A 23607-nucleotide genomic window follows, 5' to 3' on the forward strand; every position below is an offset into this window, starting at 1 on the left:
CACTCTTCTCTCCTGTATATTTCCCAGGTTAGAAACTTGTTGCATACATATCAAAAACACCCCCGACATCTTGATACAATGGCAAATAATTTAAACATGTCCCTTGCCCTGGAAGATCTGATAGTCTGTGGTGGAACCTGACAAATACTTATACCCACAGGATAATAGGTACATTGGTACCCAAGCATTTAAGATTGGCTTAAGAGGCTGGGAGACTTAATGGACAAAGTAATGTTTAAACAGAGAACAGAAGAAGGAAATGAGTTGACGGAACAAAAGTAGAAGTGTGTATGTTGGATGAAAAGTGTGGGAGCAGGACAAGGAGAGCATATTCAAGAAGGAAAAGCATGAAGATGACAAAGTCTGACAAAGTATGAAGCACTCCAGGGAGAGCATAAGCATGAAGTGGAATTTATATGTCAGTTACAAATTAGGGTTGAAAGGAAATACAATAAAACGTTAACAGCAATTCATTTTGGATGATGTCTGAGGTGTGGCCTAGAATTTAGGGTAAGGATCTACTCAGTTGCAGCAGAAGCTGTAATACGGTCAGGTGTCCAAAACTAAGGTTGGGCATCAATAGAAGCAGCTAGGGGAGATTGTAGCAGGCCAAAAAGGATGAAGACTCAGAGATTCAACATATACCCCCCAAATATTGAGTTTAGATATCTCTGATGGGCATAAACATCCATATTGCCCATTTTGTTTTACTTTCAGCTCAGAAGCTGAAACCAACCTGGATGAAATGAGGTCAGGGTGTGTGTCATACCCAAGCTCATAGCCCCTATTGAGGAAGAGGAATTTCTTCACAGAGCCGGACAGCTAGCGGTGACCACTTGAGGCTTGTAGTGAGGAAGGAGAGTTTATTGAAAAGAAATAAACAGACTTCTGACATAATCATCAGAAGAGGGTAAAAAAATACTGCCATCCCCCTGCTGCAGTCATGGTTAACTTGAGCAGAGCTTTATATACCTTCTAGTCAGCTACCAACAATAGATTAAAAGAATACTTGAAGGTTGTAAAAGTTTTACCAGACCCCTTTCCCAGGGCATGCATCTTGAGATAACATCAGCATAAGATTGACCAAAAGGAGCGATTTCCTGTTAAGGAGGAAAGAACATGCCTTTGAGCAAGGTATATTATAAATAGCACAAGATCTGCTACAGAATGTATAACTCCCTAAGGGCTTTGGACTACTTACCAACCTGCCTAAAGAATGCTGTCTATCAAAATGAATATACATGAACCAGCAGAACACAAACCTCAAAACTTGAGACTGTGTGTTACGGGAAAGCATAGACAGATGCCTCCCTCTCCAGGGTTACTAGCCTGAAAAACTCATGCTCTTTTCTCTATACCTCTATTATTTAGAAATAGAACACTAAATGAATTCACAGCTCTGATCTTTCTTGCAGGGATGACTCTCCTAAATAATTAGTGGTAATACTCATTGATTAATTAATCCAATCATTCTACAAAAAATTTTTGAACACCTATCATAGTAGATGCTACATGTAGGATATCATACAGATCAAAACAGTTCCCTACATTCATGAACTCACACTATAGTGAGGAATTGTAGTTATGAAATATCCTGTTTCTCTAATTATATCAAACAGAAAATAGATCAAAATATGATTAAGAAAATTCAATCCATGAAGGGAGCAATTTGGTTTCACTCAGATAAAAGTGACCCTTTTTCATTTGTGATTAATATCGCTTCTTTTTTAAAGGAGAGAAAGTTTTGTGTTTTTTGTTTCTTTGGGTTTTTGTTTTTTTTTTTTTTTTTATGGTATCACCTAATCTTTCTCAAGTATCATCAGAATTACAATTGTAATTAACAAATGAAAAGCACCAAATAATTTATTTCATTATGAAAATTAATGATAATTGGTGTTTGCCTTATGGAGTTTACAGTGGGATTTACTCTGACTCACAGTCTCCTAATAACCATAGAAGAGGGAAGTTAAACTCTTAACTAAGATCACCAAGAAAACCTGCTTGGAAGATTTTGATCTTACAGCACCTATTTCTGAAACTTTTTCTTCTTAGTAAGATAGACAGTTGGAGGTTAAGACAAAAACCCAATAATATTAAATTCATTTAACTGGCTTAAAGAACAGAGATGAGGGGGAAGCCTTTAGGATCTAGGGCTAAGCATAGATTTTTAAGACTTGGCATCAAAAGCACAGTCTATAAAAGGAAAAACTTGCAAGTTTTTTGTTAAATGTTTTGGCTCAGTCAAATACCCTGTTCAAAAGATAAAAAGAAAGGGAGCTAGAGATAAAATATTTGCAAGCATAAAATCTCACAAAAATGTCAAGATTATATATATATATATATAAAAAAACCTCTCAAAACATGAAGAAGTAGAAAATGTGAAAAAGATATGAATAGACATTTCATTGAAGGTGAGGAGGGTCTTAAAGATGTTCAGTGCTATCAGGGAAATACAATTAAAACCACAATGAAATAACATTGCATATTTATTGGAATGACTAAAATGAAAAACAGTGACAGCACCAAATGCTGACAGTGATACAGAAAAACTAGAACAATCATAAATTCAGGGTGGGAATATAAAATGTTAAAATCACTCTGGAAAACAATTTGTTAGTTCCTTCTAAAACTGAACATGTGACTACCTAGCAGTTACAACCTTGGGCATGCACCCCAAAGCAAGGAGAACTTATCTTCACACAGAAATGTGGATGAACTATTGATACAGGTAATAGTCGAGATGAATTGCAAGGGAATTACACTAAGTGAAAAGAGTCAGTCTCAAAATGTTACATATTGTTCTATTTATATGATATTAATTAAATGAAAAGTAATATAGATAGCAGACTAGTGGCTTAAGGACTAGAGTTAAAAGCCGGGAATGAAGTTTAAGGAGGAAGACAAACATAACAAATTTAGAACATCACAAGGGATCTTTGTGGTGATAAATCTGTATATTGAAATACTGAGGTATTGAACATACAAACCTATGTATATGACAAAACTTGTATAGAACTATATATATATATATACACATATTTGAATGAATCAAAGTAAGACTGAGAAATCTGAATAAGATCAATGCATTGTATCAGTGTCAATATCCTGGTTGTGCTGCTATATTATAGTCTTAAGGTGTTACCATTCAGGGAAGTTGAATAGAAGGTACACAGCATCCCTGTATTACTTTAATAACTGTGTGTGAATCTACTATTTTAAAAGGTTTAATTTTTAAAAAGATAAAAGATATAGGGTTTTATATCAGAAATAGAAATTAAATCATTTAAGGGAATTTTTAAAATTATATTCTCCTTGAAACTAAAATCTTAAGATATCACCCATTTAGATTAATTTTATTATTATCTTGAATTTAACTCGAGATGAACAATATCAATGTAATCAATGTTGTAGGGCTCCCCTGGGTAGCTCAGCTGATAAAGAATCTGCCTGCAATGCAGGAGACCCTGGTTTGATTCCTGGGTCAAGAAAATCTGCTGAAGAAGGGATAGGCTACCCACTCCAGTGTTCTTGGGGTTTCCCTGGTAGCTCAGATGGTAAAGAGTCCACCTGCAATGTGGAAGACCTGAGTTTGATCCCTGGATTAGGAAGATGACCTGGAGAAGGGAATAGCTACCCACTTCAGTATACTTGCCGGGAGAATTCCATGAACAGAGGAGCCTAGTAGGCTACAGTGAGGTCACAAAGAGTCAGACATGACTGAGCAACTTTGACTTCACTCAGGCAACATTGTACATACTAGAATAGCTTTCTTACGTTTTAGTCTGTCCTTCGCACATATTGTTATGGGGCATCCTATGTGCATGCTGCTCCTATTTGAATAAACTTCCCCACTAATAAAGCTACCTAAATACACCAGGGGATTCTAAAGATTCAAGATGGGCCCACTGGGAAGATGGCTGAGCAGCAAAATCACAACTATTGAACAACCATTGACAGGAAAACACGAATCCACCAAAAAATAGCCCACATCCAAAGACAAAGGAGAAGCTGCAACAAGGCAGTAGGAGGGATGCAATCATGATAAAATCAAATCCTGTACCTTCTGGGTCCAGCAGCCCACAAACAGGAGAACAGTTATACCACCGGAGTTTCTCACTATTGTGAAGGTCCTGAACCCCACATCAGATTTTCTCTTACATAGCCTCATCCACCAGAGGGAAGACAGCAGAAGCAAGAATTACAATCCTCCCACCACCAGAATGAAAACCGCCATCACAGAAGTTAATCAAAATGAGAATGCAAAGGATTATGTCCCAGATGAAGGAACAAGATAAAACCTCAGAAAAACAAAATGAAGTGGAAATAGGCAACCTTCCAGAAAAGAATTCAGAATAATTATAGTGAAGATGATCCATGATGTTGGAAAAAGAATGGAGGCAAAGATTGAGAAGATGCAAGAAATATTTAATAAAGCCCTAGAAGAACTAAAGAGCAAAACAGACAGAGCTGAACAATACAATAACTGAATTGAAAACTACACTAGAAGGAATCAATAGCAGAATAGCTGAGGTGGAAGAATGGATAAGTGACCTGGAAGACAGAATGGTAGAAATTACTGCCATGGAACAGAATAAAGAAAAGCAATGAAAAGAACTGAAAACAACCTGAGAAACCTCTGGAAAAACACTAAATGGACCAACATTCACATTATAGGGGTTCTCAGAGGAAGAAGAGAGAGAGAAAGGACCAAGAAAATATTTGTAGTAATAATAGCCGAAAACTTCCCTAACATGGGAAAGGAAACAGTCAACCAAGTCCAGGAAGTGCAGAGAGTCCTAGGCAAGATAGACAAGGAAGAACATGTCAAGACACATAATAATCAAATTGGCAAAAATTTAAGACAAAGATAAAATATTAAAAGCAACAAGGGAAAAATAGCAAATAACATACACGGGAACTCCTTAAGGTTAACAGCTGACTTCTCAGCAGAAATTCTGCAAGCCAAAAAGTAATGGCACAATATATATACTTAAAGTGATGAAAAGGAAGAACCTACAACCAAGAATACTCTATCTAGCAAGGCTTACATTCAAATTTGATGGAGAATTCAAAAGCTTTCCAGACAAGCAAAAGTTGAGAGAATTCAGCATCACCAGACCAGCTTTACAACAAATGCCAAAGGAAATTCTATAGGCAGGAAATACAAGAGAAGGAAAAGATCTACAAAAACAAACCCAAAACAAGAGAGTGATAATAGGATCATACATATCAATAATTACCTTAAATGTAAATGGATTAAATGCACCAACCAAAAGACATAGACTGGCTGGTTGGGTACAAAAACAAGACCTGTATATGTGCTGTCTATAAGAGACCCACCTCAGACCTAGGGACATACAGAGATTGAAAGTATGGGGATGGGAGAAGTTGTTCCACACAAATGGAAACCAAAACAGAGCTGGAATATCAGTACTCATATCAGACAAAATAGACTTTAAAACAAAGACTGTTATAAGAGACAAAGAAGAACGCTACATAATGATCAAGGGATCAATCCAAGAGAAGACATAACAATTGCAAATATATACATCTGACATAGGAGCACCTCAATATGTAAGGCAAATACTAACAACCATAATGGGACAAACATGATAACAATAATATTGGGGGACTTTGACACCCCACTTTCATCAATGGACAGATCATCCATACAGATAACAAATAAGGAAGCACGGGTCTTAAATGACCCTTTAGACAAGTTGGACTTAATTGAAACTTATAGGTTGGATGCCTGATACAAGTGCTCAGGGCTGGTGCACTGGGAAGACCCAGAGGGATGGGATGGGGAGGGAGGTGGGAGGGGGGATTGGGATGGGGAGCACACGTAAATCCATGGCTGATTCATGTCAATGTATGGCAAAAACCACTACAATATTGTAAAGTAATTAGCTTCCAACTAATAAAAATAAATGAAAAAAAAAAATAGAGCATCTCATCCAAAAGCAGCAAACTGCACATTCTTAAGTGCACATGGAACATTCTCCAGGACTGACCACATACTGAGCCACAGGCAAGCTTTGGTGAATTTAAGAAATTTGAAATCATATCAAGCATCTTTTCCAATCACAACTCTGAGATTAGAAATAAACTAAAAGAAAGAAAACTATAAGAACACAAACACGTTTCAGCCAATCAATATGCTACTAAACAACCAGTGGATCACTGAAGTAATCAAAGAGAAAATCAGAAAATACCTATCTGGGTTGTTTTGGTTGTTGTCGGAAAGTGCAACAGTCTGAAACCTATTGGTTGCAGCAAAAGCAGTTTTAAGTGGGAAGTTTATAGCAATACAATCTTATCTCAAGAAACAAGAAAAATCTCAAATAAACAACTTAAACTTACATATAAAACAACTAGAGAAAGAAGGAAAAACAAAACCTAAATTTAGTAGAAGGAAAGAAATTATAAGGATCAGAGCAGAAATAAATGAAAGAGACAAAAAATAATTGCAAAGACCAATGAAACTAAAAGCTAATTCTTTGAAAAGAAATAAAATTGATAAACTTTTAGCCAGATTCGTCAAGAAAAAAAGGGAGAAGACACAAACCAATAAAATGAGAAATTAAAAAAGAGAAGTTACAAATGACTTCACAGAATTACAGAGGATCATGAGACTACTACAGCCAACTGTATGCCAAGCAAATGAACAACCTGGAATGAATAGACAAATTCTTTAAAAGGTACAGTCTCCTAGGACTGAACCAGGAAGAAATAGAAAATATGAACAGATCAGTCACAGGCACTGAAAATGAAATGAATTAAAAAGCTCCCAACAAACAAGTCCAATACCCGATGGCTTCACAGGTGAATTCTGTCAAACATTTTGGGGAAGAGTTAACCCCTATCCTTTCAAAACTGTTTCAGAAAATTGCAGAGGAAGGAAAACTTCCAAACTTGTTGAAAAGGCCACCATCACCCTGATACCAAAACCAGACAGAGATATCACATGAAAAAAGATGCAGGCCAACAGAACTGATGAACATAAATGCAAAAATTCTTAACAAAATACCAGCAATCCGAATTCAACAATACATTGGAAAGATTATATGTCATAATGAAATGGGATTCATCCCAGGGATGCAAGGATTTTTCAGTGTCCACAAATCAATCAGTGTGATACACCACATCAACAAATCGAAGAATTTGTTGGATATGTGAAAAAAGAAAAAAAAAAATTGAAAGTGGCCACCATCCAGAGCAGCAGATGAGTGTGGGAGATGGGAAACAAGGTACCAAGGAAGTGGAATTCTGTGTCAGGGACTGATAACAGCCTTGGAGAATGTGGCTGTGCTCCCATAGGCTGGTCTATGAGCTCTGGTGAGCGAAGACAGCAGAGAGAAGGTTACAGGAAGGAGGAGTGTGCTGCCCGTGAGACCACTGGTTCCAGTGCGCACCAAGACCTTTCCAGAGACTCCCTGAAGCTCTTGAGGAAATCTCACAGGAGTTGAGTTCCAGCATTAGCTAGTGGAAGTACAAGTAGGTGAAAATGATCACTTTTAATGAATCATTAGTTTTGCAATCTTAGAATTAGAAGTTGTCTAGTACAACTGATCCCATTCATGGTAAAATACCTTTTAAGACATTTCTGGCAAATGGACACTCAGCTTCTTCCCAGTTATTTCTAGTCACAATCATTTGGAAGAAGAGCCAATCAGATTACAAATATCACTAATTTGACAAAATCCCAGACTCTATTAAATGAGTGCAAACCACCTGCAAAACCCACAAACCCTTTAAAATGTTGCAAAGCAGTAAAGCAATAATTACTTTTAATTTGCAGAATATTAAGTTCCTATAGGAAGAAAGATTATAATAAAAAAAATTCATAACATTCTTCTTGCCCTCTAGAAATAAATTAACTTGGAGAGGAGACAGATATTCCGAACACATTGCTGTTAGAGGACCAATATGTACACGATTTTTATGGCAAAACCACTACAATATTGTAAAGTAATTAGCCTCCAGTTAAAATAAATAAGTTTATATTTAAAAATTTATATTTGTTTTACAAAAATTTGTATAAATTTTAATTACATTTGTCATAAATGTCTTAGTGTGGTTTTTAAATACAAAAAAAGAAAAACCCAAATCAATAAAAGAATGGAGACACAACTCACAAGAAAAACTTTTAAACACTGAACCAAGTAGTTCATTTAAGCAACCACCAGGTTGTGCTGGTGACTCAGTGAAGTTGTTTTTCAAAAAAGTATATTTTGCTTAAAATCTATATTCTGCATCTTCTTAGGCCCTGGATATATAACCAGAGATTTTACATAACTTCTTATATAAAATTTTCAGTTCATTATTAAAAGAAAAACTTTTTTAAATGGTGTTTTTATAGAAAAATTAAAAATTAAATTAAGCAGGTTGAATATATTCAATTTGCAAAACTTACTGGACACTTACTATGTTGTGTGGTAAAGAATGAATGGATGAGACATAATAATCACAATATAAATAACATACACAAATATTAACTAATTATTCCAGTGTAATAAATATCTAGAGTCTAAGCTCCAAGTATTTTTTGTTTTCTTTTGTTTACTGCTCTATCGCCAATACCTGGAATATAGTAGGAGTACAGTAAAAAGTTACCTATAAAGTGTCATGAACATAAAAACTAGTTTTACATGTTCAGCAATATAATTTGTGTTCTGTAAAGCGTATGTGTAAACCATTTGACAAAAATTTAAATTTTACAAATCCCTAGACTCTGATATATACCTCTTAGTGAAAGTGCTTGTCACTCAGTCATTTCTGATTCTTTGAGACCCCACGGACTGTAGCCCTCCAGGCCCCACTGTCCACAGAATTTTCCAGGCAAGAATACTGGAGTGGGTTGCCATTCCCTTCTCCAGGGGATCCTCCCGACACAGGGATCAAACCTGGGCCTCCTGCATAGCAGGCAGATTATTTACCATCTGAGCTACAGGGAAGCCTATGAGGGGTAATCTTATTTGCCATTTTTTAGTATAAATGATGTCAAGAGGATCAATTCTATCTTTTGTGTATTCTCACCAGAACATTTTATATCACTAAATTGTATTATGACATTATTTGTACGTATTTTACTTTCAGTATGCAAAATCATGTGACAATTTTTTTTTTTTTTTTTACTATACACAATGTTCCTGAAGATTCTGACGTATTACCAGAATGAGGTTGACCCATCTTCCAAGAGAGTTATTGTTGAAAACAAAGCAAGGTTAATTGTTCTCTTGCAGCTGACTTTTTTCATCCAGCCCTGGAGACGAACTTTTTAAGAAGATGTACAAATTTCTACTTTGGAATCTAAACCAAAATAAACTATATTTGGGGCACCAACACCAAGTCTATTCTCTTTTTCATGCTGACTTAGAACCATCTCTCCAGATTGTTCACTCTCTGTTCCTCTCATATTTCTCTATTTCATATTCCTATTTTTTTTACATTCTTTTCTAGAAGGAAATGTGTATTGGTGCAGAAAAGCACAGGAGTTGGAGCCAAATAAAGTGGAGTTTAAAAATAGGATCTGCTACATTCTGGTGACCTTCAGCAGATTCTTAACTTTGAAATTCAGTTTACTTGTGTGTTTTAGCCAGGAGAATGCACATTATTTCTACCTTTGAAAAAGATAAAAACAAATGAAAGTTGCATGGAAAAGTATTCGGTTCACTGCTAGGAAGTTTCTCTGCCACATTTCTTTCATTTTTCAAAGAGGAATAAAAGATCTTCATTTGCACCAGGAGTTGTTTTGCCCAATTAAGAAAACAAAGAAACTTCATGCTGCAGATAGCTCTTTGGTCCTTGAATAATAAAAATGTTACATTTTACCTAATACAGCGTGAGATTCTCAGGGCCAGGAAAGAAATTTGACATATGCAATGTCTCTGTGAATTTAGTCCAAAGAGGGCAAACAGTTTGATGAACATTAAGCTAGAAATAAAAGTAAGTGGAATACATCCAATAGGATTCTTAGTCCTAGCTGAGAGAGAGACAGTGAGTGGTCCAAACTTCAGATTGCCTCTGTCAAGACCTATTTTTTGAGGTGATTTTAGTCAACATTATATGATGGTGATTTTTTTAATAGATATCTTCTCAGCATCTACAGAGTTGATCATGAGTTTTCTCTTTAGTTCTATTAACAAATATTAGTAGATTTCCTAATACTGAACCATCCATGTACCCATGCTTAGATATGATGAACCTCTGTTTTCTCTCTTGCAGATATTATCTGCTATTATTTTATTTGGGATTTTTGTATTCATATTCAAAAATGAGGTTGGTCCTTCTTTTGTATGCAATTTTGTAGACTTTGGCATTGGTGTTATAAACATAATTTTGAAATTGTTCGTTTTTTAGGCTTTAGGTTGGTTTAAATAGTATTGGAATTATTTGTTCTTCGGTGAATTCTTCTGTGAAACCACTTGTGAGTGGTAATTTTTGTAATATAGCTTTTGACAAGTTTATTTTATGGAATTGGACTCTTCAGGTTTCCTATATGTTCCAATATTATTTTCCTAGAAAATGGACTATTTTATCCAAGCCTTTTAATCCATTTGAATAGAACAAAGCAAAATAGTTTAAATTTTTATTTCCTCTATTTCTATTTCTCCAATATTTCTTAAATTTAGTGTTTGCCCTCCTTTTTTTTCTGAATTTAGAATAAATAGTAGTAGATGTATCAATTTTGCAAAGAAAAGCTATTTATTGATTGATTCATTTTCTATTAATAATTCAATATTTTTAACTATTTTCCTACCCTCTATTTTTATTAATTTTATGATTTTTTCCTAATTAAGTGCTTAGTTTATTCTCATTGTTCCATTTATTATACAGTATTTAAAGTTACATGTTATATTCCTGTTTTAGCAGTACACATATCCCATGAGTTGTGAAATGTTGCAGTTTCATGTCCATTTTCTAGATGTTTTGTCATTTTGCATTTTTCTCTTACCTAAAAGTGCTTTTAAAGATAGCTTTTAACATTCAAGTAGTAGAGAACTTTTGTTTTCTTAATTACTTAAGTAATTAGGTTTTATTACACAGTTGGAGAAGGAAATGGCAACCCACTCCAGTATTCTTGCCTGGAGAACCCCATGCATGGAGGAACCTCGTAGGCTACAGTCCATGGGGTTGCAAAGAGTTGGACATGACTGAGCAACTTCACTTCACTAGAGGATATTATCTGGACTCTTTCTAACACATAACATATATTGAGGTTTGCTTTTGTGACCAAATACCAATTCATTTATGTGGTTGTCTTGACTTCTTAATAAGAAGGTATGGTTCTAGTTTCTTGGAAATAGAACTACACATACATGTACACATACACATGTTTTATATATTTATCATGTTTTTTCTGTTTTTCAGTAAATTTGTTTTATCACGACTGAGAAAGGTAACTATAGCAAATGAAGCAACAGACAAAGGATTAATCTCAAAAATATATAAGCGACTCCTGCAGCTCAATTCCAGAAAAATAAATAACCCAATCAAAACATGGGCCAAAGAACTAAACAGACATTTCTCCAAAGAAGACATACAGATGGCTAACAAACACATGAAAAGATGTTCAACATCACGCATTATCAGAGAAATGCAAATCAAAACCACAATGAGGTACCATTACACGCCAGTCAGGATGGCTGCTATCCAAAAGTCTACAAGCAATAAATGCTGGAGAGGGTGTGGAGAAAAGGGAACCCTCTTACACTGTTGGTGGGAATGCAAACTAGTTCAACCGCTATGGAGAACAGTGTGAGGATTCCTTAAAAAGCTGGAAATAGAACTGCCATATGACCCAGCAATCCCACTTCTGGGGATACACACCGAGAAAACCAGATCTGAAAGAGACACATATACCCCAATGTTCATCGCAGCACTGTTTATAATGGCCAGGACATGGAGGCAACCTAGACGCCCATCAGCAGATGAATGGATAAGGAAGCTGTGGTACATATACACCATGGAATATTACTTGGCCATTAAAAAGAATTCATTTGAATCAGTTCTAATGAGATGGAAAAACTGGAGCCCATTATACAGAGTGAGGTAAACCAGAAAGATAAAGAACATTACAGCATACTAACACATATATATGGAATTTAGAAAGATGGTAACGATAACCCTATATGCAAAACAGAAAAAGAGACACAGAAGTACAGAACAGACTTTTGGACTCTGTGGGAGAAGGCAAGGGTGAGATGTTCAGAGAGAACAGCATTGAAACAAGTATACTATCAAGGGTGAAACAGATCACCAGCCCAGGTTGGATGCATGAGACAAGTGCTCAGGGCTGGTGCACTGGGAAGAGCCAGAGGGATGGGATGGAGAGGGAGGAGGGAGGGGGGATCAGGATGGGGAACACATGTAAATCCATGGCTGATTCATGTCAATGTGTGACAAAACCCACTTCAATATTGTAAAGTAATTAGCCTCCAACTAATAAAAATAAATGAAAAAAAAAAGTTTCCCTCCATTAGTGTGTTTATTTTTTCTTACCAGTACTACTGTTTTTTTATTTAGGACATAAAGAGTCACAACTCTCACATATACATTGTAAACTTTACCCTTAACATTATTAAGGGTGCTTATTAGCTTTGGCCTGACTTCCATTCTAACTGATACCCATACTATTTGTTCATTTGGTTGCTTTTACTTAATATATCTTTGGCCACTGTCTTATTTTCCATCTTTCTGAATCACTTGGTTTTAGCTAGGTTTTTGTATGTAACATGGATTTGTATTTTAATTTATGATTCAGCTTAATACTTTTTTAACTAATAAAGAGGTTAAGACATTTACATTTATGTATATATGTTTGCTTTAATTCTGTCATAATATTTTATGCTATGATATCTCATTTTTTACTTACATTAAGTAACTATATGATTTGCCTTTTTCTTCCTTATGTGTATGAAATTTTGATAATTAGAAAAGCTCATATTTTTGTGATGGTGCATGCTTTTATAATAACTATAAATTTCCCTTACTGTGTCTATTAATTCCCCATTATAATTAATGATGCAACTAATACATTTCCTCTTCTTTTCCCTTCTGCTCCTTTTCCTCCATCATCAAGTTTCAGCTAAAAATAAATACTCTTTAATGTCTGTTTTACACTATTAAATATACTTATTCTTTACTGATTGTCAGCTTGTTAAGTACTCTTGTCCTGCCTCCAAGGAGATGTCAGATTGTTCTAATTAGGGATATGGTCTAATTAGGATTCTCAGTTTTCAGAAAGGAGTATCAATCAAACCCTCCTTAGCATATTTATTAATCAGGGCATGCAGTTGTACATATTAATGGGGGAAAAAAAGACAGTTTCAAGTCCTAAGGATTCCATTTAAGTGAAATCTTAAATTTTCCACCTGTAACTTAGTGAGAATTTAGTGGATATATGTTGAACCCATAACTGTTTGGATGAATCTTAAAAGGTAAGCAAGTCTTCTTGCTCTTCTGTGAAATTACAGATTTCCTAGTCTGATTTTACTTATCATATTTCCCTGTGCTGTGCTTAGTCACTCTGTTCTGTCCAACTCTTTGCGACCCCATGGACTGCAGCCTGCCAGGCTCCTCTGTCCGTGGGATTTTCCAGGCAAGCATACTGGAGTGGGTAGCCTATCCCTCCTCCAGGGCATCTTCCCAACCCAGGAATCGAACCAGGGGTCTCCTGCATTGCAGGAGCATTCTTTACCAGCTGAGCTACCAGGGAAACTGGTCATATTTCCCTATTAGCTGTCAGTGAGTGCCTCTAACCATGCCCCTATTTGAGTTGCATTTTCAGGTACTCTCAGCAACTTAGTTCTTAGTATGGTTTTGAATGGCAGCAGAATATATACTACCCAAATATGCCATGCTGGTATTAAGAATTATTTTAAACTGAAGACTATTGAGAAAAAGTAGATATAAAAAAATCTCTCCCTCTTTACCTAAAATCAGGACATAAATGTGTAAATATGTTCCTTTCCCTTCTTTCCCAGAAGAGACAGAAATTAATCACTGGAGAAAACTCTAAACTCTTCTAAACCCAAAGACCTCACCAGCAGAACCTACATTAAAAACATTACTTAGTAGACCTTGTCTTCCATTAGTTTTCCTTGTATATTTATCAATACCTTCCCACAGTTTGCCACCCCAGAAGCTCAAAGCCCTTTGCCTTTATCTTGTAACTTCTCTAAAATTTATTGTTCTTTGTTAAAATACTATGTAAGCCCAAGTTCTAACTACCCTTTGGAGCTAGTTACTCATCCTCGAGTACCCCTGTGTGTGTGTGCCCAGCACACATGTTCATGTTAATTCATTTCTGTTCATTTTTCTCTTGTTAATCTCTCTTTCATCATTCTAATTTTAGTGTGCTAGTCAGTGAACCTGAGAGGGATAGGAGAAAGTTTATATTCCTCCCCTACAGTTTCTAATAACCATGCAAGTCAAGAGGGAGTGTTTCAGAGCATAAGAAAATAAGAGCTTCAGTTACCAGAAGTCCCTTTATACTAAAAGCACAAAGATAATCACAATGCAAGTGATTAGCAATGTTAATAACTCAGTCTCTTCCCATATGAAATCTTACTATTGAGGTCAAGTACAAGGAGCCAAAGGAGGATCAAAATACCATTACATCTTTATTAATAGCAAAACTGATTAAGGAAATCAGTGTCAGGGCTCACACCTGCCCCTCAGAACCTAGACCCTAGCTTCACCCAGTAAGGGACAGGAGGAGAAGGTGGAAATGAAATATCATATATCTGGCTTGTACTTTCTAAGCATTTGCCTTAACTACAAACAAGACAGTGATAAGAGATACTGGGTACTGTTCCCTCAATGACCAACTCATCAGTCTTTTTCAGTCTTACCTGTCAAGTTAATCTGTCATTTTCTCATAGAGTGAGCTAAGTAAGGAAGCAATGGAATGGAAAGTGCTCACTTCTGAACTGCTCCCTCCTGGCAAGTGGTAGAGATTGCTGACTGCCTACCCAGTAGCCATTTGCTCTCTTAATTAATAAAAAATAGTCCTAATTTTTTTCCCTAGGTGGCAATTTTCTGAATTGAATGCCAACTTTCCCAGTTTGCCGTGTAAGTAGGTGTGGTTTGTGAGATGTCTGTAAAAGCACCCTTTGCCCTCCTTTACCCCTTTGTCTTCTTGCTGCTTGGGCTGTGGACAAAACCATATGAGGCCTAGCAGCCATATGGAAACCATGATGCATCCACTAGAATGAAGTCACTACTGAGAAGAGAAGAAAGAGACACTAAGTCCTTGATGACTCACTCCACCATATCTGCCCTGAACGGCCTACCTCGAGATGCCTTTTATGTTAGAGAAAAATAAACCCTCACATGGTTAAACCACTGCAGCCAGACTTATGTTATCAGTAGCTTAAGCAGTTAGTAAATGATGGATTTCCTTTATGGACATATGAGGGGAGAGAGGGTGATGTTTATCTAATACATGGGCTGGGGCTTAGCACTATCCTGTCATCACGGCCCCACAGAGCAGAGCAGTGCCTTTCATTCCAAACCTCCACCTGAAAGTTGTTCCTGGATTTGGCATCTGTCACTTACCTCTGTATTTTCCTACTTGTTTAGAATGTAGGAGAATGTGTAGATACCAAGAACAGTTTATTCTTCTCTGTTCTCCAAAACTGGCACTACCTAATCGTTACCTAATTCTGTTTGGTATTTGACAATACTTTTATATTTCCAACTACAATTAGTTATAGGTTATAAACATATATCTAAACCAGAGTTACAGATTTAGGATCAAGCATGTGGTTGTTGGAACCATGGGAGCTGGAAAGACGTCCAAGGAAGAACCTAAGAGAGCAGACCAAAGAGTGAACCCAGAGGAATCCTGACCTAATAATGTTTCCTAAAGAGAAAATTTTACTTGCTGAAAGTCAAGCTGTCATGATGTCATGAGGTGAGAGAATTTTGGTATTGTGGCAGAGGGACATCCTTTAGGACACCTATCAGAGCATCAAATCATATTTTTCACTTACTGTAAAGTGAAAGTTCCCAAACTTGTTCCTGTTTGTTGACCATTTAAGAACCAACAGTTCCTCATCACCAGCCTGAAAGGAATGCAAAATGACCTATCCTTAGTTTGTGAGAGAAGTGAATATTTTCATCATTTATAAATTGTTGTTTTTTCTAGGGGAGCAATAAATGGCTCGTACTGGCTGTTATAGAAATGAGGAAAAGTGCCTCTGAGTTTTTTTGTCATTTCAGAACTTCAGTGACAAAGGAATCCAAGCCAGTGTCTCATTAAGTACTTATATCTTTCCCTTCAGTCACCTGCAAATATGGGATGTGTGTGAAGAAAATTATTCTTAGGCTTTAGTGAACTTATTTCCTAAATATCCCTTTCCACTCTCATCCTTATGGTTCTGATATATTCCTTATTTCCACTCATTTATAACAATGGTAATTTTTTTCCTTAATGCATGTCAAATTATATTTATTCTTATCCTTCCTTATTTTTGACTCTTACTAATATACACCCAGGTCTCCACATAACTAAATGTAGACAGTCCTCAGCTAAGTCCAGAAGACTGACTAAAAGTCAGTCCTGGGCATTAACACAATTTCAGTGAGTTAAAATATGTTGTTGTCATTCAGTAAAGTCATGTTCAACTCTTTACGATCCCGTGGGTTAAAGCACACCAACCTCCTCTTTCCTCCACTATCTCCCAGAGTTTCTTCAAATTCATATCCATTGAGTCGGTGATGATATATAACCATCTTATCTGCTGCCACGATCCTCTCCTTTTGCCTTCAATCTCTCCTAGCATCAAGGTATTTTCCAATGAGTCAGCTCTTCAAATCAGGTGGCCAAAGAATCAGAGCTTCAGCTTCAGCGATCATCCTTCCAATGAATATCTAGGGTTGATTTCTGTCAAGATTGACTGGCTTGATCTCCTCACAGTCCAAAGAATAGCAATACCAAAGAATGTTCAAACTACTGTACAACTGTGCTCACTTCACATGATAGCAAAGTTATGCTCAAAATCCTTCAAGCTAGGCTTGAGTAGTACGTGAACCAAGAACTTCTAGATGTAAAAACTAGGTTTAAAAAAGACAGAGGAACCAGAGGTCAAATTGCCAGTATTTGTTGGATCATAGAGAAAGGAGTTCCAGAAAAACATCTTTTTCTGCTTCATTGACTCTGTTAAAGCCTTTGATTATGTGATTCACAACAAACTATGGAAAATCCTTAAAAAGTTGGGAGTACCAGACCACCTTACCTGTCTCCTGAGAAACCTGTATGCAGAACAAGAAGCAACAGTTAGAACCAAACATGGAACTTGCTCATAATTGGAAAAGGAGTACATCAAGGCTGTACATTGCCACCCTGCTTATTTAACTTATATGCAGAGTACATCACATGAAATGCTGAGCTGGATGAATCTCAAGCTGGAATCAAGATTACCTGGAAAAATAACAGTCTCAGATATGCAGATGATACCATTCTATTGGCAGAAAGTGAAGAGGAACAAAAAAGTCTCTTGATAAGGGGGAAAGAAGAGAGTGAAAAGACTGGCTTGAAACTCAACATTCAAAAAACTAAGATCATGGAATCTGATCCCATCACTCCATGGCAAATAGAAGAGGAAAAATTGGAAGCAGTGACAGACTTTATTTTCTGTCCAAAATAACTGAAATGGTGACTGCAGCCATGAAATTAAAAGACTTTTGCTCCTTGGAAGGAAAGTAATGACAAATCTAGACAGCATATTAAAAAGAAGAGACATCACTTTGCCAACAAATGTCTGTATGGACAAAGCTGTGGTTTTTCCAGTGGTAATATGTGTGAGGGCTTTCCTGGTAGTTCAGATGGTAAAGAATCTGCCTGTAATGTAGGAGACTCTGCCAGCAAGGCAAGAGACCTAGGTTCGATCCTGGGTTGGGAAGATCCACTGGAGGAGGGCATGGCAACCCACTCCAGTATTCTTTTGTTTGTTTGTTTGTTTATAGCAGCTTTATTTTCAAGAATGAAAACCTAGAAATACCCTGAATAGTATTCTTGTCCTGGAGAATCCCCATGGACAGAGGATCCTGGTGGGCCACTGTCCATGGGGTTCCAAAGAGTTGGACATAACTGAGCAACTAGTTCAGTTCAGTTCAGTTGCTCAGTCGTGTCTGACTCTTTGCAACCCCATGGACTGCAACACACCAGGCTTCCCTGTCCATGACCAACTCCCAGAGCTTGCTCAAACTCATGTCCATCAATTTGGTGATGCCATCCAATCATCTCATTCTCTGTTGTCCCCTTCTCCTCCTGCCTTCAATCTTTCCCAGTATCGGGGTCTTTTCCTATGAGTCAGTTCTTCACATCAGGAGGCCAAAGTATTGGAACTTCAGCTTCAGCATCAGTCCTTCCAAAGAATATTCAGGACTGATTTGCTTTAGGATTGGCTGATTTGATCTCTTTTCAGTCCGAGGGATTCCCAAGAGTCTTCTCCAACATCACAGTTCAAAAGCATCAGTTTTTTGGTACTCAGCTTTCTTTAAGGTCCAGCTCTCATATCCGTACACGACTACTGGAAAAACCATAGCTTTGACTAGACAGACCTTTGTTGGCAAAGTAATGTCTCTGCTTCTTAAAGCTGCCTAGGTTGGTCATAGCTTTTCTTCTAAGGAGCAGTCATCTTTTAATTTCATGGCTGCAGTCACCATCAGCAGTGATTTGGGAGCTCAAAAAATAAAATAAAATAAAATCTCTCACTGTTTCCATTGTTTCCCCATCTATTTGCCATGAAGTGATGGGACCAGATGCCATGATCTTAGTTTTCTGAATGTTGAGTTTCAAGCCAACTTTTTCACTCTCCTCTTTCACTTTCATCAAGAGATTCTTTAGTTCTTCTTCACTTTCTGCCATAAGGGTGGTGTCATATCTAATGTTACTGATATTTTTCACGGCAATTTTGATTCCAGCTTGTGCTTCCTCCAGCCCGGCATTGCTCATGATGTACTCTGCATGGAAGTTAAATAAGCAGGGTGACAGTATACAGCCTTGATGTACTCCTTTCCCAATTTGGAACCAGTCTGTTGTTCCATGTCTGGTTCTAACTGTTTCTTCTTCACCTGCATACAGGTTTCTCAGGAGGCAGGTCAGGTGGTCTAGTATTCCCATCTCTTTCAGAATTTTCCACAGTTTGTTGTGATCCACACAGTCAAAGGCTTTGGCGTAGTCAGTAAAGAAGAAGTAGATGTTTTTCTGGAACTCTCTTGCTTATTCAATGATCCGACTGATGTTGGCAATTTAATCTCTGGTTCTTCTGCCTTTTCTAAATCCAGTTTGAACATCTGGAAGTTCACTGTTCACGTACTTTTGAAGCCTAGCTTGGAAAATTTTGAGCATTACTTTGCTAGCATGTGAGATGAGTGCAATTGTATGGTAGTTTGAACATTCTTTGGCATTGCCTTTCTTAGGGATTGGAAAGAAGACTGACATTTTCCAGTCCTGTGGCCACTGCTGAGTTTTCCAAATTTGCTGTCATATTGAGTGCAACACTTTCACAGCATCATCTTTTAGGATTTGAAATAGCTGAACTGGAATTCCATCACCTCCACTTGCTTTGTTCGTAGTCATGCCTCCTGAGGCCCATTTGACTTCACATTCCATGATGTCTAGCTCTAGGTGAATGATCACACCATTGTGGTTATCTGGATCATAAAGATCTTTTTTGTATAGTTCTTCTGTGTATTCTTGCCACCTCTTATTAATATCTTCTGCTTCTGTTAGGTCCATACCATTTTGCCCTTTATTGTGTTCATCTTTGCATGAAATGTTCCTTTGGTTTCTTTAATTTTCTTGAAGAGATCTCTAGTCTTTCCCACTCTATTGTTTTCCTCTATTTCTTTGCACTGATCACTGAGGAAGGCTTTCTTATCTCTCCTTGCTATTCTTTGGAACTCTGCTTTCAGATGGTTATATCTTTCCTTTTCTCCTTTGCCTTTAGCTTCTCTTCTTTTCTCAGTCATTTGTAAGGCCTCCTCAGACAACCATTTTGCTTTTGTATTTCTTTTCTTGGGGATGGTCTTGATCACTGCCTCCTGTACTATTTCACGAACCTCCATCCATAGTTCTTTAGACACTCTGTCTATCAGATCTAATCCCTTGAATTTATTTGTAACTTCCACTGTATAATGGTAAGAGGTTTGATTTAGGTCATACCTAAATGGTCTAGTTGTTTTCCCTACTTTCTTCAACTTAAGTCTGAAAGTTGCAGTAAGGAGTTCATGATGTGAGCCGCAGTCAGCTCCCAGTCTTGTTTTTGCTGACTGTATAGAGCTTCTCCATCTTTGACTGCAGAGAATATAATCAATCTGATTTTGGTATTGACCTCTGTTTATGTCCATGTGCACAATATGTGTAAAGCACCTTAAATAGTGCCCAGACAAGGAGAAAACAAGTTTTATTTCACATCTCCTCCTTAGTTTCATGCTGCAGGTGCTTCTCTTTTTTGTTCTTGGCTCCATCTTAGAATGCCTTGACCTAGAACACTTGAGCTATCTTTCTTCTTAGTATGATGCTGCCACTGTAACAGATGTCAGCAGAGAGGTAAATGTGAGGAAGGTCTTATTTCTCTTTGTTTACTCATTTCTCAAGCCGCTATACACTGTGCAACTATCCAGTTTTTTGGATGAGTTGGAAAATTATGAGCAAAGCCAAATATATAGACTGAGCACTTTATGTGGCACTCCCCACTTCCAAAAGTACTAAGTGCTCTTTGCAGATAATCTCCTCATGGACACCCCAAGTTCCAGACTACACAGAGAGGATCCCGTTCTTCTGACCCAACCACACGTCTCGGTCCTCTAGCCTCCCCATGTGGGTTAGTTTGACCCTAAGTTTAGCTTCATTCCAACACACAAGGAACTTTATGAGGGTGTACTCATCACAATCTGAGCTATCCATTATAGAATAGGGGAGTCTTCAAAAGAGTAGTACAGAGCACTCTTTGGCACTCAAAACTGGGATCCCTTTCAAGTCTTCCTGCAAGTGGAAAGTGTAATGTGACTCTTCTTTCTTCCTGATTCTTTAGTAATTAACTGTAACACATGTACACACACACACACACACACAGTTTCAGAGGCAATAAAATCTAAATCTACTGTAAAGAAAGAAAGAATTGTCCTAAATGTCTATAAATCTCTACCTTCAGGGAAGGATAGAGGTTAGCAGTTAATAACATGTTGCAAATCCATGGAATTTCTCTCTTATTGTTTTGCTTTCAGACTTAGACCCCAGAACCCAAGAATTTGGCCCAGTTGTAAACCACCTACCCCATGGTTATTAATCCATGGCCTAAGAGTTTTGAAACTTTGAAAAGAAAGATTTAGGTTTGATTTATCTTACATTTCAGGTCATGTAAACAGCTCTTAGATGAGGCTTTCTCTTATACAGATGTGGATGTATATGAAAGAGATGATTTACATTTCTCCTAGCCAAGCAAACCTTTCTAGGAGTTGGAAGGCTATCTTACTTATGGCCCAAGTTATAGCTAACTTTCACCTTTGGTAAGCCTGTTCTCATAACTGAAGAAAAATAAATTCATTCTCCAAGATTTTTATATGACAACCTGCTCCATCTCTCAGCCAGAAAAGTTGCTTGAACAAACCCATTTAGCCTACCAAGAAAAGGATGGAAGGCATAGAGTCTCATCTTACTCATCTCTTGGACCTAGGATAGAGTCCAATAAACAATAGGCACCTAATAGATGCTAACTTGCATGCAGTGAACCAGTTGAAATAGTATAAACCTCAAAAAGAATACAAGTAAGAGATTTGCAATTTTTTTAAGTAGAGAGAAGACCTAACTTAAAAAAGAAAGACTAAAAGTCTTCCACATGTAGATATAATATTCTTGAGCATGCTGCTTACCATAAGTGACTAATGCAATCAGAACCATTTCAGAAGAGAACTGTCTTCAGGGTTTTTCTCAGAGCAAGTTTAACATCCTTATTCCTCAGACTGTAGATCAAAGGGTTAAGCATTGGAACCACATTGGTGTAGAAGACTGAGGCAAATTTACCCTGGTCCTTTGATCCAGGAAAAGAGTTTGTTAAATAGGTGAATGCCCCTGACCCAAAGAACAGAGCCACAGCAACTACATGGGAGCCACATGTGCTGAAGGCTTTGGACCTACCCTCAGGGGAAGGAATACGGAGGATACTGGAGAGAATCAGAGCATAGGAGATGAAGATACAGATAATGGATATTGTGATGACCCCTCCGACAACAATAAAAAACACCAGCTCATTGATGTGAGTGCTGGTGCAGGAGAGCTGCAAGAGGGGGAGAACTTCACACAGATAGTGGTCGACGATGTTGGAATCACAGAAGGTCAGTCTCAACATGCTTCCGGTGTGGGCCATGGCCCCAGCAAATCCTATCACATATGAACCAAGCATCATCAGAGAACAGACCCGAGGGGACATGGTGACCGTGTACAGCAGAGGATTGCAAATAGCCACAAAGCGATCATAAGCCATCGATACCAACACGTAGCACTCAGAATTGACAAAGAAACAGAAGAAAAATAGTTGTGTCATGCATCCCACATAAGAAATGATATTTTCTGATGCAAAGTCAATTAGCATTTTGGGAGTAAACACACAGGAATAACAGAAATCTATAAAAGACAAGTTGAAGAGGAAAAAGTACATTGGAGTGTGAAGGTTAGAATTCAGCACAATTAAGGTGATCAAGCCCAAGTTGCCCACCACTGTGAACGCATAGATCCCTAAGAACAGGAGGAAGAGGGGGAGCTGAAGCTCTGATCGTTCTGATAATCCCACGAGGATGAACTCAGACACCGAGGAGCTGTTTACTAGAGCCATTCTCTTCTGGGAAGCTGTCTGTGGAAACAAGGGACAAAATGTTTCAATTGATTATAAGCACAAGTATAGCTGATGGAAAAAAGTCTAGAAGATGAGCCAGTGCATGAATACCCTCCTTTTTGCCTTTCTTCTCTCATCTATGTGCCCTCCCTCCACCCCAGCCCTGCCAAGCTATTGACAATGTGTCAATGTGACTACATCTTAGCTCCCCTGGGCTGATCATGAATCCAGGCTAGAGTCTGTTAGCATGGGCAGCAAGAATTCTGTCTGCACTCGGGAGATGAGAAGATGGAGCACCTGAATTGGCTGCCCAGTAGCTCTCAGAAAGACCTTCCAAGAGCCAGGAGTACAACCTGAACCCACCGTGCCTCAGACTCTGAGAGACAGGCTCTCCTGTCCCACATTGTCTCCATTCACCCTGCTGTCCCCTCCCAACCAGATAAGAGGTCCACACCCTGAGAGAAAGCCAAGAGTGGTCCCCTCTGTCTGCACCTCCTGCCTTGCTCATTTTAGTCCCTTCACTACATTTGACACCAGAATCAGTTTTAAGAGTAAAGAGGGGATCGGTACTTCTCAGATCCCTTGATTGTAAATTTAAAAGAAAGTCATTAGGAGAAATGGGAGTCAGACATTCACCTTCCTCCTCCCTGCCCTTCAGTCCTGGGCATTAAGCAATCTCTTTTTCCATTAGCTCAAAGAAGAAAATGGTGTTGGTGCATAGAGCAGACAGCATCAAGTTTTAGCTCTTCTGATTCCCTTG

General features: G+C 37.7%; 1 protein-coding gene across 1 annotated transcript; it reads right to left on the bottom strand.

Annotated features, from left to right (window-relative positions):
- Window positions 1-21917: 21917 nt before the first annotated feature.
- On the bottom strand, window positions 21918-22853 carry LOC136168892 (olfactory receptor 8B4-like). The gene has a single exon (XM_065936622.1). The coding sequence runs from the start codon at window positions 22845-22847 to the stop codon at window positions 21918-21920; it is 930 nt and encodes a 309-aa protein (XP_065792694.1). The 5' UTR covers window positions 22848-22853.
- Window positions 22854-23607: the final 754 nt, after the last annotated feature.

Source organism: Muntiacus reevesi, chromosome 5 (assembly GCF_963930625.1).
Source record: "Muntiacus reevesi chromosome 5, mMunRee1.1, whole genome shotgun sequence".
NCBI lineage: Eukaryota > Metazoa > Chordata > Mammalia > Artiodactyla > Cervidae > Muntiacus > Muntiacus reevesi.

Excerpts from the sequence above, each read along its gene's own strand:
- LOC136168892 (XM_065936622.1), bottom strand. The coding sequence starts at position 22,847 with ATGGCTCTAGTAAACAGCTCCTCGGTGTCTGAGTTCATCCTCGTGGGA.